This window comes from Perognathus longimembris, chromosome 4 (genome assembly GCF_023159225.1).
Source record: "Perognathus longimembris pacificus isolate PPM17 chromosome 4, ASM2315922v1, whole genome shotgun sequence".
Taxonomy (NCBI): Eukaryota; Metazoa; Chordata; class Mammalia; order Rodentia; family Heteromyidae; genus Perognathus; species Perognathus longimembris.
Genome location: NC_063164.1, coordinates 63,866,049 through 63,882,935, shown reverse-complemented (window position 1 = coordinate 63,882,935; position 16,887 = coordinate 63,866,049). Strand labels below are relative to the sequence as shown.

At 36.3% G+C, this 16,887-nt stretch overlaps 1 protein-coding gene across 2 annotated transcripts in view; it reads right to left on the bottom strand.

The window, feature by feature from the left end:
- Window positions 1-439: 439 nt before the first annotated feature.
- Acvr1c (activin A receptor type 1C) overlaps window positions 440-16,887 on the bottom strand; it is a 77,801-nt gene continuing 61,353 nt past the window's right edge. For both annotated transcript variants that reach the window (XM_048345440.1, XM_048345439.1), the window contains exons 4-9: window positions 14,312-14,542; window positions 11,447-11,614; window positions 9,470-9,626; window positions 7,714-7,838; window positions 3,593-3,723; window positions 440-2,771 (exon numbers count right to left, since the gene is read on the bottom strand). In XM_048345440.1, the coding sequence (XP_048201397.1) occupies window positions 2,646-2,771; window positions 3,593-3,723; window positions 7,714-7,838; window positions 9,470-9,626; window positions 11,447-11,614; window positions 14,312-14,542 (938 nt within the window). In that variant the 3' untranslated portion in view covers window positions 440-2,645. The remainder of the gene's footprint in view (window positions 2,772-3,592; window positions 3,724-7,713; window positions 7,839-9,469; window positions 9,627-11,446; window positions 11,615-14,311; window positions 14,543-16,887) is intronic.

The following is a 16,887-nucleotide window of genomic DNA, read 5'->3' as shown; positions in this document are numbered from 1 at the left end:
ATTGAAATATAAGATGACTTAGGATTTATAGTTAACACAAAACAAGAAAAATATTTCAGAATATACTGACATACAAATTACTCCAGCATGAAGGCTGAATCAATAAACTACAAAATAATTTTAGACATCCTCAAATAAATTACATATAACATGTTAAAGAAAATAGAGATATTCAAATACTAACTTTAAAAACTCACTAAGTAGGGCTGGGGATATGGCGGGCTGGGGATATAGCCTAGTGGCAAGAGTGCCTACCTCATATATATGAGGCCCTGGGTTCGATTCCCCAGCACCACATATACAGAAAATGGCCAGAAGTGGCGCTGTGGCTCAAGTGGCAGAGTGCTAGCCTTGAGCAAAAAGAAGCCAGGGACAGTGCTCAGGCCCTGAGTCCAAGCCCCAGGACTGGCAAAAAAAAAAAAAAAACACAAAAAAAAACTCACTAAGTATATTCACCTAACAGGAACAAATAAAACAGGAAATATTATTCTTACTTAAGACTACAGTACAGCCATCATAAATAATCTCATCCGCCTTCTTGAAGAAGCAATCTGTGAGAAATAAGGTAACAAACATGAGTAATATTACCCTTTCACATAAGTTCTTTTTAAGATCCCTTCACATAGGCACTTTTACAAAATGATGATATATTTAGACTGTAATATCTAAATAAAGGTTCTTGCTAAATGTGTTGCAAATTGAAGTGATTTTCAGACCTATTCTAGAAACCCACTGTCATGGAGAACTCAAGACATCCCACTTTGTATTTTATCTGTCAACTTACTTTCTTCCTCCACCTGTTTGCATCTTTGTTCCCATTCCCAAATTAGACTTTAAAATCCCTGAGGGCAGGACCCATCTATCTTTTTATTCTCACTTGTACCCAATATTGTGGCAAGCAAGACAAGGGGTGCTCCATTTTTATTTAATAAATGGATGAATAAATGAATGAAAATCAAAGTATACGCAAACCCCACAGCTGTCAATTTTCTGACTTTCTTATCTCAAGTTAATCACATGGAGATGTGTTCGGTAACATATGTCCACAGTGAAATGAAGTAACATCACTAAATTATACATATCTTTTATAATACTGCTACCCAAGCAGTGTTTTGCCAATGCTTAAATAAGGAATAGTTAAGTTTTCCCTGGCTTTTAGAATTTCATGGTGATCAAATAATCTTGAGAAATCCAGTCTTTAAGAAAAAGAAATCAAGTAACTTATCTTTACTGCTAGATTCTTCAAAGCACATGATATGCTAATGTACTTTTCCACTCTTGGAGACATTATGAAAGAACACCTTTGTTCTTAGATCATCTCAACAAAAGAATGTTCTTAGGAACAGAGTTTGGGAAGAATAAAAGATGTGTTAAATCTCCTTCAGTAAAGCAGTATTACTGACTGAAAAGAAATGTTTAGTGTTGCAATCAACATTCACCAGTTTGACTGTACTCACCTGTTTCTCTTAAATGGCTAGTGCTGATATTCTTTGTAGGGATTGATTGTTAGAGTCTTTGAATAATTTTCTTAATTTTTCTCAAAATATTTACTTCCTCCTTCTTTTCAGTCCTTGTGTGTTCAGAAATAATAGAGAGCTTAGAATTGCTTTTAAAAAATAATGTATCTTCAGACAATAGATATTCATGTTTGATTCATCTTTGGAAGTGTTCTGGAAACATTAATGCTCATTACTAAATGGGGCAACTATGTCATGTCTATGAAGAAAATATTGATAGATCTGGTTATGAGATTTCCTGTAGGGCCATTGTGATTCTACAGAATTAGTGTGCTTCCTATGTAACTAAACTACAAAGGTCATAATTGGAGGGATTTTCTACATGGGGAGAAAAGTACTATAAGAATTCGAGAGAATTGGATCTAGCACCCCATTGTCAATTGCCACAAGATTTAAACCAATTGCCAGCTCTGCAATTAGTTGTATAACATTGGAAAACCTATCAGTGTTTCCAGATGTCAGGCGTATAAACCAGAGAAAGTAATGACTTATGTCACTTTCAAACTATTTCTTTAAGGAACGCTGTAGTAGTCAGTTTTGAAGGGTATGGGAACAAGGAGGAGTGAACTAACAAGCAGGAGTCTGCACACCTGAACCTGTTTCATATATTTAAGTCAGAGCAATGTTTATTTTTTCAGAATCCGGTTAATTTAAACATGAACAAGTGTAGATTGCATGATTTAAATTGTTTAGCTACACATTCTAGTCCACATTTCTGATGAATATGTTTTCATCTCAGAAAAGCTCTATGTTTGTCTCTATTCATTCATATGCTCTTGGTTCAAGTGAAAAGATAAAGCCTTTCATGACTTTTATTATCTTATATAGCTTATTTTATACTTCCATAATGTCTTTCTCATCAAATAAAAAAATGAGTTGGCATGCCACTTTTCAAAGTAAAATCAAAGACAACATGGAGATTGGGTAGAGTCAACGTCTGTCCATGCAAAACTTCAAGTCATCTTTCCATGCTTCCTTTGGCCACTTAAATACTGTTCTGAATTATCTTTGAGGTAGAACCAAACTAAACCAAACAAAAACAACAACAACAAAAAAATCATTCACAAGTAAAGCAGAAAAGCCAGAAAGAAAGCTGTGAGAGATTTCATTGGGACATGACTATCATAATTAGGCTTTGCAGTCTTCCTTGACACAAAGTTGAGATATGGTCTTCTTAACTCGAAGGGCTGTCAGACGTGCTGCGCCATTGGCATACCAGCACTCACGCATTATTCTTCCCATGACCCGGAGTGCCTTTATGAAAAAAAAAAACCATCAAAAGTTTTAGCTACTTTCATGAAATAGAATAGAAAAGAAGCAAAACCAGAGGCCCAGAAACTGATGTCAAACTTAAAAAAAACAAAAACAACAACCAGACAAGCAAACCAAAAAACAAAACAAAACCCCAAATCAGTGAATGCTAAACAACATGAAAAAAACATTGGGATCAAGGTTCTTCAGAAATTCTTATCAAGACGCAAATATTAGCAGCGTAATTGAAAATTCAATCTATTGGTTCCTGAGATTGTAGTAGGATGCTCACTTTTAGAGTTTTACAGTTTGATGCTTTCAAAATGTCAGCATTCAGAAGACTGAATTAGAAGGATTGCACGTTTGAGGGCAGCCTCGACTAGAGTGAGGTTTAGTCTCAAAAATTAAGACAAAAAAGTAAATAAAATTTAAAAATTATAAGCCAGGTGCTGGTGGTTTATATCCATAATCCTACCTAACTACTCAGGAGGGTGAGAGCTGAGGATCATAGTTCAAAGCTAGCCCAGGCAGGAAAGTCTGAGAGATTCCTATCTCCAATTAACCACCAAAACACCAGAAGTGGAGCTGTGGCTCAAGTAGTAGAGCAAAAAAAAGGTCAGGGACGGTATCAAGACCCTGAGTCAAAGCCCCAGAACCAGCACTAAAAAGAGAGAGAGAAAGATAATTATAAAAAATATACAACAATCACCTAAAATAATATAGTAGGAGTGGTGGATATATATTAGAAAAAAATCATAAGAACATATCTTGTGCTTGATTGCTGGTGTTTTGTTCTGGATGAATCAATAACATAAAAGCCTTACTTCACAGCTTTGCCACTGGTTTGGAATACTGGGTCGAAACTTCTGATCACAAACAACCTTCCTCATTTCCTCGATTGAGGGGTCTGAAGGCACCATGTCATAATAAGGCAACTGATATTCCTCAACAATTCCTACAAGAGATTTGCAGAATCAATTTCCCTGCAAAATAATCACTAAGGATGCCTGCTTCAAACTAATACATATTTGGTCTTCTAGGTACAAGTACCACCCTAGAAAACTGGAAAGGCAAGTTCATTAAAATAATGAATCACTATAGAACAAAGGATTCCATTTAAAAGCACTCATTATGGCTAGTATGCAAAGTTATAAAAGTTTATATAATTGAAATATAAGATGTATTTATTATATACAATATATTGTATAATTTTCTAATTATAATAACTTTTTAAAATTAATTAGTTATTTTGTCACCGTGATGTACAGAGGGTTTACGGTTTTATACATAAGACAGTGAGTACATTTCTTATCCAATTTGTTACCTCCTCCCTCACCCCCCCCGCCCCCTCCTGCTGCCTGATTCCTCTCCTCATTGCCCTCTCCCCATGAGTTGAACAGTTGTTTTACAGCATATAGTTTTGTTTTCTTTCTCTCTTCTTTTTTTTTTTTTTAACAAGTCCTGGGGCTTGGACTCAAGGCCTGAGCACTGTCCCTGGCTTCCTTTTGCTCAAGACTAGCACTCTACCACTTGAGCCACAGTGCCATTTCTGCCTTTTTCTGTTTATGCGGTGCTGAGGAATCAAACCCAGGGCTTCATGTATGCAAGGCAAGCACTTTACCACTAGGCTATAGTCCCAGCCCAGCATATAGTCGTATAAGTATTGCTGTTGCATTGGTTTGTCTTTTATCCTTTGTCCCTCCATTTTGATATTCACCTTCCCTTCCCTAGTTCCAATACATGTATATACAATATCCAGGGTAGAGAAGTCAGTTACAGAGACACCAGTGGTAAAGCCATGGGGAAGAAAAACAAAAGAAAAAGGCATGTTTTCACATGGTATGTTGAAAACAACAATAATAAGCCACTTGTTTCCATAACTTGTAGTTCATTTCACTTAGCATCATCTTATGTGTTCATATGTATATAGATATTAAGCTATTGTGATCTTCTGCTAGGATTATCCTAGATGTGTACTAACTATAACTTTTTAAGAAATCAAGCTCTGGTGGTTCATATGTAATTCTAGCTACTAGGGAGGTTAGGATTGTGATGTGAAGCCAGCTTGAGAAAAAATTTGTAAGACTCCTTTTCAGCCCACAGCTGGGTGTGGTGGCTAGAACTTGTCATCCCAGATAGGTAGGAAACTAACATTGAGAGAGCTGAGGGTCCCATACCAGCTTGAACAAAAAAATTCTCAAGATACTATTTTGAGAAATGGGGTAACTCCTGTCACCCCAGCTATAGCTGGAAGCATAAGTAACAGAGGACTGTGGCCTAGGCAGGCTTGTGCCAAAGGTCAGACTCTCTCAAAAATAACCAGAACAGCTCACATCTGTAAACCTAGCTACTCAGCAACCAGAGATCTGAGGTTCGCAGTTCAAAGCCAATCCAGGCAGGAAAGTCCATGAGACTCTTATCTTCAGTAAACTTAAAAAAAAAAATCCTGAAGTGGAGCTGTGGCTCATGTGGTAGAGTGCTAGCCCTGCGCAAAAAAAGCTCAGGGATAGAGCCAGACCCTGAGTTCATGCTCCAGAGTAGCACGCACATGTGCACACAGAAAAAAGGGCTGAAGGCATGGCTCAAGCAGTAAAGTACCTATCTAGCACGTGTGAAGCTGTGAGCTCAAACCACAGTACCATTTTTTTTTTTTTTGCCAGTCCTGGGGCTTAGACTCAGGGCTTGAGCACGGTCCCTGGCTTCTTTTTGCTCAAGGCTAGCACTCTACCACTTGAGCCACAGCACCACTTCTGGCCTTTTCTATATGTGGTGCTGCGGAATTGAACCCAGGGCTTCATGTATATGAGGCAAGCACTCTTGCCACTAGGCCATATTCCCAGCCACCCAGTACCATTACAAAGCCAAAATTATAGATTATCTCCAGTGAAACTTCTGTGAATTTGTATTTATATAAGAAAATAAATGTGTGATTTTAAAATTACCTACTTTCTACAGTTTAGGCACATTGACCTTTGAATGTATATTTCTCCAGCAAATAAAAGTGCAAAAGAAAGCTATTCTTCTTGCACAAGTTGACTTCCTCTTGTTTAGATTTCAGAATATCCTGGACAATGTACACATGAATAAAATCTCCAATCCGTAGATAAAGGAAGCTTTAATGAGTAGAGTAAAACTTGAATTCCAAGAAATTCCTTATAAACTTGTTCTCATTCACTATCTCCTTTGAATTAAGATATGTAGGGACAACAATGAAAAAGAAAATTTAGACAAATGTCCATGTGTCACTTTTACAAAAAGAAAAGTAAGGGTAGGTGTGGGTTAAAAAGGGTATGAGAATGTTGAAGGGAGCAACACTGATCAAGATGTGTTGTGCTCATAAACTGCTTTGCTATATTGCACCTCCTTTGTACAACTATTTAAAGATAATTAAAATTAAAGTAATGAGTGTGTTAGTAATAGATAATGTGCCACATTCATTTTTTTTTTTTTGCTACTACCCCTCAACTTATGGGCCAGTGAAGGTAACACAACACCCTAGATTACTGATGAGGAGTCTGAGGCAGAGTATTGTGAATTTGCTCAGAAATACACAGCTAGCAACTGGCAAATCTGGAGGAAGAATCCAGACCTCCTGTTCTGCCCAGCTCCAATTGGCTTGTTTCTATGAAGAGTTTCATGTTCCTGAATTTTTTTATAACTCATCTATGAATGGAAGAGAAGACAGTTGTTTTTATCATTGGTGTATATTTTAACCTTATATGTCTTTCATGGAATCTGCTTGGTGTTTTAACATAAGATTGACGTAATACAAAGTGATATCATCACACCATGCAAAAAGGACAGTGACAATTTTTGTTGAATATTTACTCAGTAGTAATACAAGCTTCACATGAATTAATTCCATAAGTCATCAAAACCCAAGGAGCCAGTTTCATCATCTCCATCTTCAAGATAAAGAAAGTGAGACTTGCCTGAAGTCTAACATTCAATGCTAAACTAATGCTTCATTCTAAGACCCTCATCTAAAAGTAAACACTCTATACATGGTGTCGTGAGTACCTGCAATTCCATTTACTTTGGAGGCAGAAATAGGAAGGATCATGATTTGTGATCCACTTCTAAGATCTCATGTTTCCATCATAAAGAGGATCATACTGTGATACTAGCTATGTGGAAGAGAGAGGTTGAATCTTAGTCTCCAGTTGGATGGGGCAAAAATCAAAGACAGTCTTAAAAAAATAAAAACAAACCAACAACAACACCAAAAAAAAAAAACTAAAGCAAAACAGCTAGAGCCTGGCTCAAATGGCAGAGCACTTGTCATACTAGTGAAAGCCCTTGAGTTGCAACTCCAGTACCTCAAAAGTAAAAAAGGAAAAATTCTATAAATCATATTCTACCAGCATTTAACTTTCCTCCAGAGCTGCACCAAGCTCATCAGACTGTGCACATAGGTTTTTGTATACTCAACTTCTTCTTCTCATTATTAATTCCTAACTGCTGACAGAAGCAGAGGCACCAGGTCTGTCTTTGCTCATGTACTCTCTTCTTCACTCCCACAGACTCACCTCAAATTCATCACATCAAGGGAGAAAAAAGATGAACAAGAAAAGTCTAAGAAACACAAATCTACCTTACGTACTATGGTCTTGAGCAGTCATTAAACTTCTTTAACAGATAAGCTACAAATAACTGTATACAGCCTTAAGTAAGATAATTTCCAAGTGGCTCACAAAGCAGCATTACAGAATGTCCAGGACAACTGTCATCTCCATCTCAGCAGTACTCAAAATACAAAATCTCCAGTATATAAAGCAGCATGCTCCACTTTTATCCCTGAAAAGATATCACCAAAAGGCAATCTCTTAAGTGTTTAAAAATGATTTGATATAATGCTTAGGGAAAAAAGATAGACAGTCACATTTGTATTCAGAGTGTCAAGGAAAGGTAAAGCAGACACAAAGGATATTTTCAAAAATCTTACCTCCAACTGAACACCTTCGGGCTATTTCCCAGTAAACCAGACCAAGAGAATAGATATCAGCTCTTTTGAAGGACTCAAAAATACTCAAGTTCATTGTATCATCCAGCATTTCTGGAGCCATGTACCTTCAAAAACATGCACATGTCAGGTTTTGTGTATGACTTTTTAGCAGTCCAATTAAATAAAAACCTTAACAAACCCTGGTATGAAGTACAAATTTAGATGGCTCACATCTGAACTGAGTACTGGTGGCTCACACTTGCAATCCTAGCTACTCAGGAAGATGAGAACTGAGGATCATGGCATGAAACTAGCCTGCACATAAAAGATTGGAAGACTCTTATCTCCACTAAACTACCAAAACAGCTGAAAGTAGAACTGTAGCTCAAGTGGTAGAGTGTTGACCTTGAGAAAAAGACTCAGGGACAGCGCCAAGACTGAGTTTTGGGGCTGGTATCAAAAAAAGAAAAAAAAAGGAAGAAAGAAAGAAAAGAAGAAAGGAAGGAAGGAAGGCCTGAGGTAGTGCCAGTCACAGAAAAGTTAAGGCTGTTTTTTTTTAATTTTGCTTTGTTTGTTTGTCTATATGTCTTTGTGAGTATAACAGAAGATACAGAAGTGGAGGGAAAAAAGGGAAAACAAATGCAGCAAAGCATGTTGAAAACAGTATACAACCTGTGAGTGGGACGGGAGGGGAAAACTGGGAGAGAGCAAGGAAAGGGATGACATTATCCAAAAGGAAATACACTTTTTGTCTGACTTACATAACTGTACCCCTTCTGTTTAATAAAGGTCTTTTCAATAATAATAAAAAAGACAAACAATTCCTTAGGGCTGTTCAATCTAAATACACTGTCATTGGAGTGGTTCTTCAACCTTATTAATGTATCAAAGGAAATCTTGCAACGAACTCAATGTCACTGTCCTGAGATCTCAAATACAGCTTAGAAACTAGCCATACTAGCTTTTTTCCAAGGCTTTTAACAACTGGAGGAAAACATTTTTATTTCAAGGTCAAGATCTCTGGAAATATGCCAAAGCAGCCTGGAAGCTGAAACTTAAGAAGAGGAAATGGAAATCAACTGGCTGGATGGCTACCTGCTGTGCAGAAGGAGAAACACATCGAAAGCCCATGGCCATGAGCCTGTCCTGCCTCATCTGTCCTACAGGCCATTTATATCATGCATTTCCTTATGTTTCATGAATTTGGTTCCATTCGATAGCAATTGTGTCCAAACTCACACTATTCTAGTACACATCACTTCAGGGCATTTAAAGGTAAGTTCAACAGTAGGTAATGAATCAATTGCTAGGTCATGTATTTAAATATGAAGGAAATACAATCACACACAAATATATTTATTATAGTCTCTGACCTGTCAATATATTGATGATAGACTTATTGTTTAGAATATGACCACATACAGCCATTCTGATACTCAGTTTACCTCTGAAGGATAAAAGCTTTGGAGAAGCTATACATTGCTGAAGAGTTTTTATTATTGGTAGGAAAATGTGACACTCTAAAAATAACACATAATCCCTCTTTCCCAGTTCCCAGCACTGGAGTCAGCACTTAGCTGACTTCTTATCCATAGTGTCTAACATGTCATCTCTCCCTCTTTAAACTTATTGGATCCACTGACTTCTCTGCGACTCCAGAAAACCTCCTGTTTTCTTGGGTCTGTGATTTCTTCATTTGGGACCTGAGTCTTCTACATCCCATAGGCATTCTTTTCCCCACAGTAAGCCAGCTTACCTCTTGGTTCCCACCCTTGGGTTCTGAGGTATGTCAATGGTGTTCAGTACCGAATCGTGCTTTACAGCCAGCCCAAGGTCGGCAATGGCACATGTTTCACACTTTTTCACCAGGATGTTTTTTGACTTTATATCTCGATGAGCAATGGCAGGTTTTCCTACAAAGCATAAGAGAAATATATTCACCACTTCTTATAAAGACATTTGTTCCAAGAGAAATCATCTTAAAGACCCAGCTCAAGCATCACATTCTCAGACAGTTCATCCCTGACACCCTATCTTGCACTTCAAGTCCTTCATCAGAACACCCTTTTTATTGTTGATTGATTGATTTTATTTTAACTTGGTGATTCTAGGGATTAAACTTGGCTTTGCATTTCAGCTTTTAGTTTGTCTTTGAGATTAAATCTCACTAACTTTGTCTACACTAGCCTCAAACTGTGATCTTCCTAATTCTATGTCTTGTGTCGCTGAGATCTCAGTTGGGTGCCACTAGCTCTACCCTTGCTTTCTTAAGAACTATTATTATTGTCTAGATTGTGTTGCTTATTCTGAAGCATGTCTATCCATCTGTCTTTCCACAGTGAACTATGTCTTGTTTGTCATCGTGGCCCCAGTATTTAGAATACTGAATGACATTTGGTAGGCACCAATAAATTTTTGAGTAAGTGTAGAAGCTGTAAAAGCTGGGTGCCAGTGGCTCCCATCTGTAATTCTAGATACTCAGAAGGCTGAGATATGAGGATCACAGTTTGAAACCAGCCCAAGTAGAAAAGTCTGTGAGACTCTTATCTCCAAATAAGCATCCAAAGGGCTGAAAGTGGAAGTACAGCCCAATTGATAGAGTGCTAGCCTTGAGAAAAAAACCTTGGGGACAGTCCCCAGTCCTGAGTTGAATCACAGGAACACACACACACACACACACACACACACACACACACATCATAGCATATATATTTTTACTAAATTCAAATTTTTACTATCCTAGATTGGTGAGTCCCAAATGTGAACTAACTAAAGTTCTGTGGACATACTTGAGAGTATTTTCTAACTACATTATTTATGAGATCCTGCCCTTTTCTCAACTAAAATACAAAGATGTAACTAAAAACAGGTACAAAAATCTAGTCCATAAATCAGGCATTAAACAGCTATGCAAAAATGTAAACAAAATACTATTTTCCCTGCATAGATTTTCTGTATCAAAAAATATGATGTAGAGAGACAAGGTAACAAACAGTACAAGAAATGTATCCAATGCCTAACGTATGAAACTGTAACCTCTATGTACATCAGTTTTATAATAAAAACTTAAAAAAATCCAGAAAAAAATATGATGTAATGTTTAAAAACTATTCTTTAATTAATATTTAGTTAATTGCTATTACTTTGACAGTAATATTATTTGTTTAATTTCTCAGTTTTATTTCTGTTACAGCAAGTGTTAATGTAGCCTATATGCTCAAAAGCTTTTTCAGAATTTGTAATAACTTTTAATAGTGTAAAATTTTCATGAATCCAAACTTGAGAACCATTAACCTGTTTTAAGTCAATAAATTGAGAGAACAGTTAAATTATATGGGATTTAATTAGATGATATTCAAATACTTTTTATGAGTACATCTTTTCTGACTTTTTAATTGTAAGAGATGAAATTTAAATTATTTTTATTCTTGAATATAGAGCTTTTGCCACAACACAAGATCTGCAGTCATATTGGTTAAATGACACAGATAAAGATACTCAGAATAAAATTATATTGTGGCTTATATAGAAAATACTGAATAAGTATGTGAATGGTGGTGGTACCACTTTTATTAAGTACCTATAGTCATAAATTATCTTTGGTGTTCCTTCAATATTTGGTATTGTCTTAAGGAACTAAAGTACAATTAAGTACTAAAACAACTTGACTACTGAGACAAACTAATAGTCTTTCTCTTATTTGGGCATAAAAGGTTCCAAAGGAACTACATACCTTGTGTCCCAACAATCTCCATATGGAGGTGGGCCAGACCGCTAGCTATTGAAAGCGCCAGTCTGACCATTCCAGCTTCAGTCACTATGTTTCTGTTCAAGTAGTCATACAGGGAACCCTGTTCATGGTACTCAGATACAAGCCAGAGCTGAGTCCAGGTTCCATTATCTAGCAGGAAAACATGATGTGTGGTTGTTAGTACACGTTAAGGAAGGATCCAAAAACATGTTAACAAATGTCAGTATTTAGCATTAACCTTTATTGTTAACAGAGACAAGTGAATTCATTTAGTAGGGAGGCTTATAGAGCATCATATGAATATTGTACAAAATTCTCACTGAATCACTGATATTGCTGGGATGTGAGAACCCTCCGTCAAAATCAGAAACTGTGAAACAGTAATTCTAATAACTGAACCACTCATTTCTTATTCTTTCTAATCGATACCTGCTAGTAATAGTAATCAATGGTAGGAGGTGTAACCAATAGGCTTTCGTGGGCTCAGTACTGTGTTGTAATTTACCTCACTTTTAAGAAAGATTGTCAATGAGAATGACATAATGACAAATTTACAAAAAGTATTTTTACTATCATAGACTTTCTAACATTCAAATAGTGAATGGACACATTAATGCCCCTTTCAAAATATGAAATTGATGACTTTCCCTAAGCCCTTATACAAATAGCCAAACACAATAGGTAGTCATCTTCAAGTAATTTATTTTATTAACCCAGCTAATCCACTCATGTTTTTAATGACTTTTAAAAGAGAAATTAGTCTAACACTTCTCTAAGTAGTAGAGTATCCAGAACCAACATTAGTTTTCTAAATAAAATATATACAATTATCTGGGTTACTCTGACCAGTTCTGATACTCAGTGTATGGATTCTACAATAAACATTTGCTAAGAATCCATCTTGCCAGATGCTATATTACAGGAGCTCTTTGTTTCTTTTCCAAGCCTAGATAGCCATAAGATTTCCTAGGAACACAAACGTCAACATAACACAAGATCACTAAGAAACTGATCACATGAAAAGCTCAACCTTACCTTCTCTCCTTTATTGATAGATAGTAGCTATTTTTGCCCTCTCTCTACTGAATCGTTGTCAGATAACTGACTAACAAGTGAAACTATAAATGTTACAGAAGGTAAGGGAATTTGTGAAGGTAAAAGAATATTAGAGACACAGGCTGACAGGTAAGAATATGACAGAGCTAGACCCATTAAATTGGAGAAAATGAAAGGTGATTTGATTTGCATATTGCTTTATAATTGAACAAATATCAGCTCATTGAGATGAAACACCTTACTATAGTCACAACCAAGTTGGAGTTGATAACATTGATAATTAGCCAAGCCAGCAGGTAGCACAGAACAAAATTAGGAGGGGGAACATTGCCTAGTCGCCAAATAAGAAATGTCTTTTTTCAAGTTTGGATGTACTTTTAAAGTACAGGTCATCAAGAATTTGGAAAGAACTTATTCTTTAAGTTCATCTTAACTTTATTATATTTCTCCCTAGCAAGTCAGAGAAGAGAAAATCATCATAAAACACAACCATAGCCAAAATATATGATAAATGCGAATCCTCTTTATTATGAGTACTTTTATGAACAAGTTTGTATTTGATAAAAATAACCATAGGTTTCTAATTTGCACAGGCACTAGTGGATGCCTAACACTCTCAGCTTATTCACTTTAGCATTTATTTTGTAACTATGAGTCCATTAAAGTTCTTCATGATAAATGCTATAATTCAAATGGACTGGATCAAGTTCACTCATTTTTGTTCCCAATTACTCTTCCTTGAATATTTTAGTGAGGAAAATTTTTATTAAAAAAAAGAAAGTGCAAGTAATCCACAGCTTTATATCCAACCACTGTTTACTCAGGTATAAATGAAATGTTTTAGAAATATTAGAAAATACTACAAAGTAGATGTTCTCTTTTGGCTCCAGTGAGCTAAAAAGAAAAAGAACTCTATCGTTTCTTAATGTTAGATTTTAAAATGTAAGCCATGTTCAAAGCAACATTGAAATTGACTTGCCTGCAGTCATTCTAACAGAATCTAAAGATAACATTTGTTGAAATTTTGAGTTCTGAAGAAGAACTCAGTTATGTGGATGAAAAACAGATTCTTGACAAAGGTTAGTGATCAGTTTGCATTCACTAATATGCTTGTATCTCTTAGCAAAATGCTGAAATGTTTGCAACCTGATTGGTAAACAGGTGCTATTCAATACCCCCACTTAGAGTACTTTGCACTAGACAACCTATTGCCCTTGCCCTCCAGATCTTGACCAGCAGCCACTGGAAAACTGACACCTGGCATGGCAAGGTCTTCTGTGATTGGGCTATAGCTGAGACTTCCGTTTTGATTGGTTGGTTCATATTCCACATTAGTCATAAAATACTTTTTTAAATGTCCACCCTGGCCACTGTATCAGTGTTATTTTCTATCAGTCACTTTCCTGTCCTTATTCTATGCTTGTGTGAATTTTATTTGAGGAAAAGAAGAAATAATTTTTCTTTCCCCAATAAAGAAATTAGACTTTTATGTCGTTTTTATTAAAAATGAGCAGATTAGCCAGATGTCAGTGGCTCACAGCTGTAATCCTTAGTTCTCAGGAGCCTGAGAACTGAGGTTCATAGTTTGAAGACAGCTGGAAAAGCGAAGTCCATGAAACTTTTTCTGTCCAATTAACCATCGAAAAGCCAGAAATGAAGATGTGGCTTCAGTGATAGAGGGCTAGTTTTAAGCAAAAAGCGCCAGGCCCTAAACTCAAGCCTCATGACCAGAAAAAAATTAAAAAACAAAACAACAGAATTGGCCTTTATAATACCTTTACTTGATAATACCTTTGTTGTCGGCAGCAATGAAGCCAAGGATGTTTTCATGTCGCAGCATTACGGTCTGGTAGATTTCTGCCTCGCGAAACCACGATCTCTCATCTCTGGAGGAGAATATCTTCACAGCTACATCTTCACCACACCACCGGCCATGCCACACCTCACCAAATCTGCCTTTCCCTACTATTTCCTGAAGTACAATCGTCCTCGCAATTGTTCTTTGAACCAAGAGGGGCAGACCTGACCAGAGAAAAGTTGGGATTGTCTTTGAAAGCAACTTTCAGAAAAGAACTGCTCAGCAAGCTACTCTTCTCACATAAAAAGCAAACACTTTAGCTTTATCCATTTTGAAGAAATAGGCAGCATAATACCAAAGTTTAATGTCAAGTCATGCTTGAAAGCATACTCTGATATGAATATGAATCTCTTTTCTATTCATAAATAAATATTTTGAACATAGCCTGCTCTTAGAAATATCTGAGCTCCAAGATTGTTCCAGATCATCCTGAATTGTCCATCAAAGCCTATTAGGTGAGTAAAGACATAAAGGAAATAAAGTGTTTTGTTAACATTAAATTTAAATATGTGATCCCTAGTACAACTAGGAAAACAAAAAACTGATGAATTTTTTAAAATGAGATTACAATTTGAAAGTAATGAGTCAAATTTGGGCTGGCTATATGGCTTAGTAGTAGAGTGCTTGAGGCCCTGAGTTCACCAGTTGTAGACATAGTTTAAAAAGAAAAGAATCAAATTCGTCTGAGGGCATGTATAATTAGTTATATTCTCTAAATCAACGATATCACATCTAGAATTTAAAGATTCTAATTTAAATCATTTTGATTTATATTTCAAAGGTTGGGTGTATTGGCTCACTTCCTCTATCCCAACTTCCCAGGAAACAGAGATTGTGAGGACTATGGTTCAAGGCCAGCCAGGCAAAAAAGTGAAGTCCATGAAACTTTTTCTGTCCAATTAACCATCGAAAAGCCAGAAATGGAGATGTGGCTTCAGTGATAGAGGGCCAGTTTTAAGCAAAAAGTGCCAGGCCCTAAACTCAAGCCTCATGACCAGAAAAAAATTAAAAATTAATATTTTACCTCACCAAATTAGCCAAGTGTGATGGGTCACATCTGTAATTCCAACTATGCAGTAGGCATAGGTGTCCTGGTCCAAGACCTACTGGGACACAAAATCCTATCTGAAAAGAAAATATCCTAAGGCAAAGAGGGCAAGAGGTGTGGCTCAAGTGATAAAGCATTTACCCAGCAAGTCCAGAGCCTGACATTAGTAGAGTCAAAAGTATAAATAAATAAATAAAATGCAGAAAAGTTATCTCCAATGTTGTTTACATTCTTATTTATAGGAAACAATAAGGAATCTTACAACCAAATAGACATTGTGAAATGTGGTATAGATATCATAACAGATAAATTTCCCTCATTGGTAATAATTAGTACATGTCTAGGATACCCCTAGCAGAAGATCACAATAGCTCAATAGCAATATGCACATGAATACCTAAGATGATGATGCTAAGTGAAATGAACTCCCAGTTATGGAAGTAAGTGGTCTATAATTATTGTTGTTTATGTTCAATGTACCATGTGAAATTATGCCATTTTCTTTTATCTTTCTTCCCCATGGTTTTACCCCTGATATTACAGTAACTGATTTTGGTATTGTACTTACATTTATCAGAAGTAGGGAAGGGAAGGGGAACATCAAAATGGAGAGACAAAGGGTAAAAGGCAAACCAATGTAACAGCAATACTTACAACTATATGCTGCAAACCAATTGTACAAGTTGGGGTGGGAAGGGGAAGGTAGGAGAAAATGAGGGAGGAGGTAACAAGTTTGATAAGAAATGTATTCACAACCTTACATATGAAACTGTAACCCTTCTGCACATCACTTTGACAATAAATAAATCAATTTAAAAAATAAAAAAGAAAGATGGGTTCAAATGTCAGCTGTACCACTTGGCAACCAATTACAAATTATTTAGCCATTCTATTATTTAAAGGAGCTTTAGCTTCCTTCTCTGAAAACAAAAAACAATAGGGACTATGCTATTGCCTGTGTCATGGGATAATATAAAAATTAATAAGCATGGCGTACTTAGAATGGTATCTAGCATAATATTACCCAATATTTATAATCCTTTTAATATTATGTTAATCTTAGCCAGTGGCACTCTTGATGGAATGGGAATCTATTTTTCCTACATTGTCAATTGAAAACATCACACAATGTAACTTATTCACCTATACAAATAACTGCATGTAGCTTTTTCCAATCCACTGGAGAAAGACTGAAAAAGAAATAAGCTATGTGCTAATGATAGTTACTACCTTTGGTAGAAGGTGAGTGAATTAGGATATTCTTTCTCATTTAGGTATCTTCATAATTTCCACACTGAAAATTTATTGCTTTTATTATTTGTTGCATATAGTTGGAGGCCATAGGATACACTTATTCTGGTACTCACGTTTGTTATTGTCATTATCTTCAGATGGCTGAGACAGCAGCTACTCAAGCTCCTGGGGGCTTTGGCCTTGACTCTCAAAAAGTGAGCCAGTGTT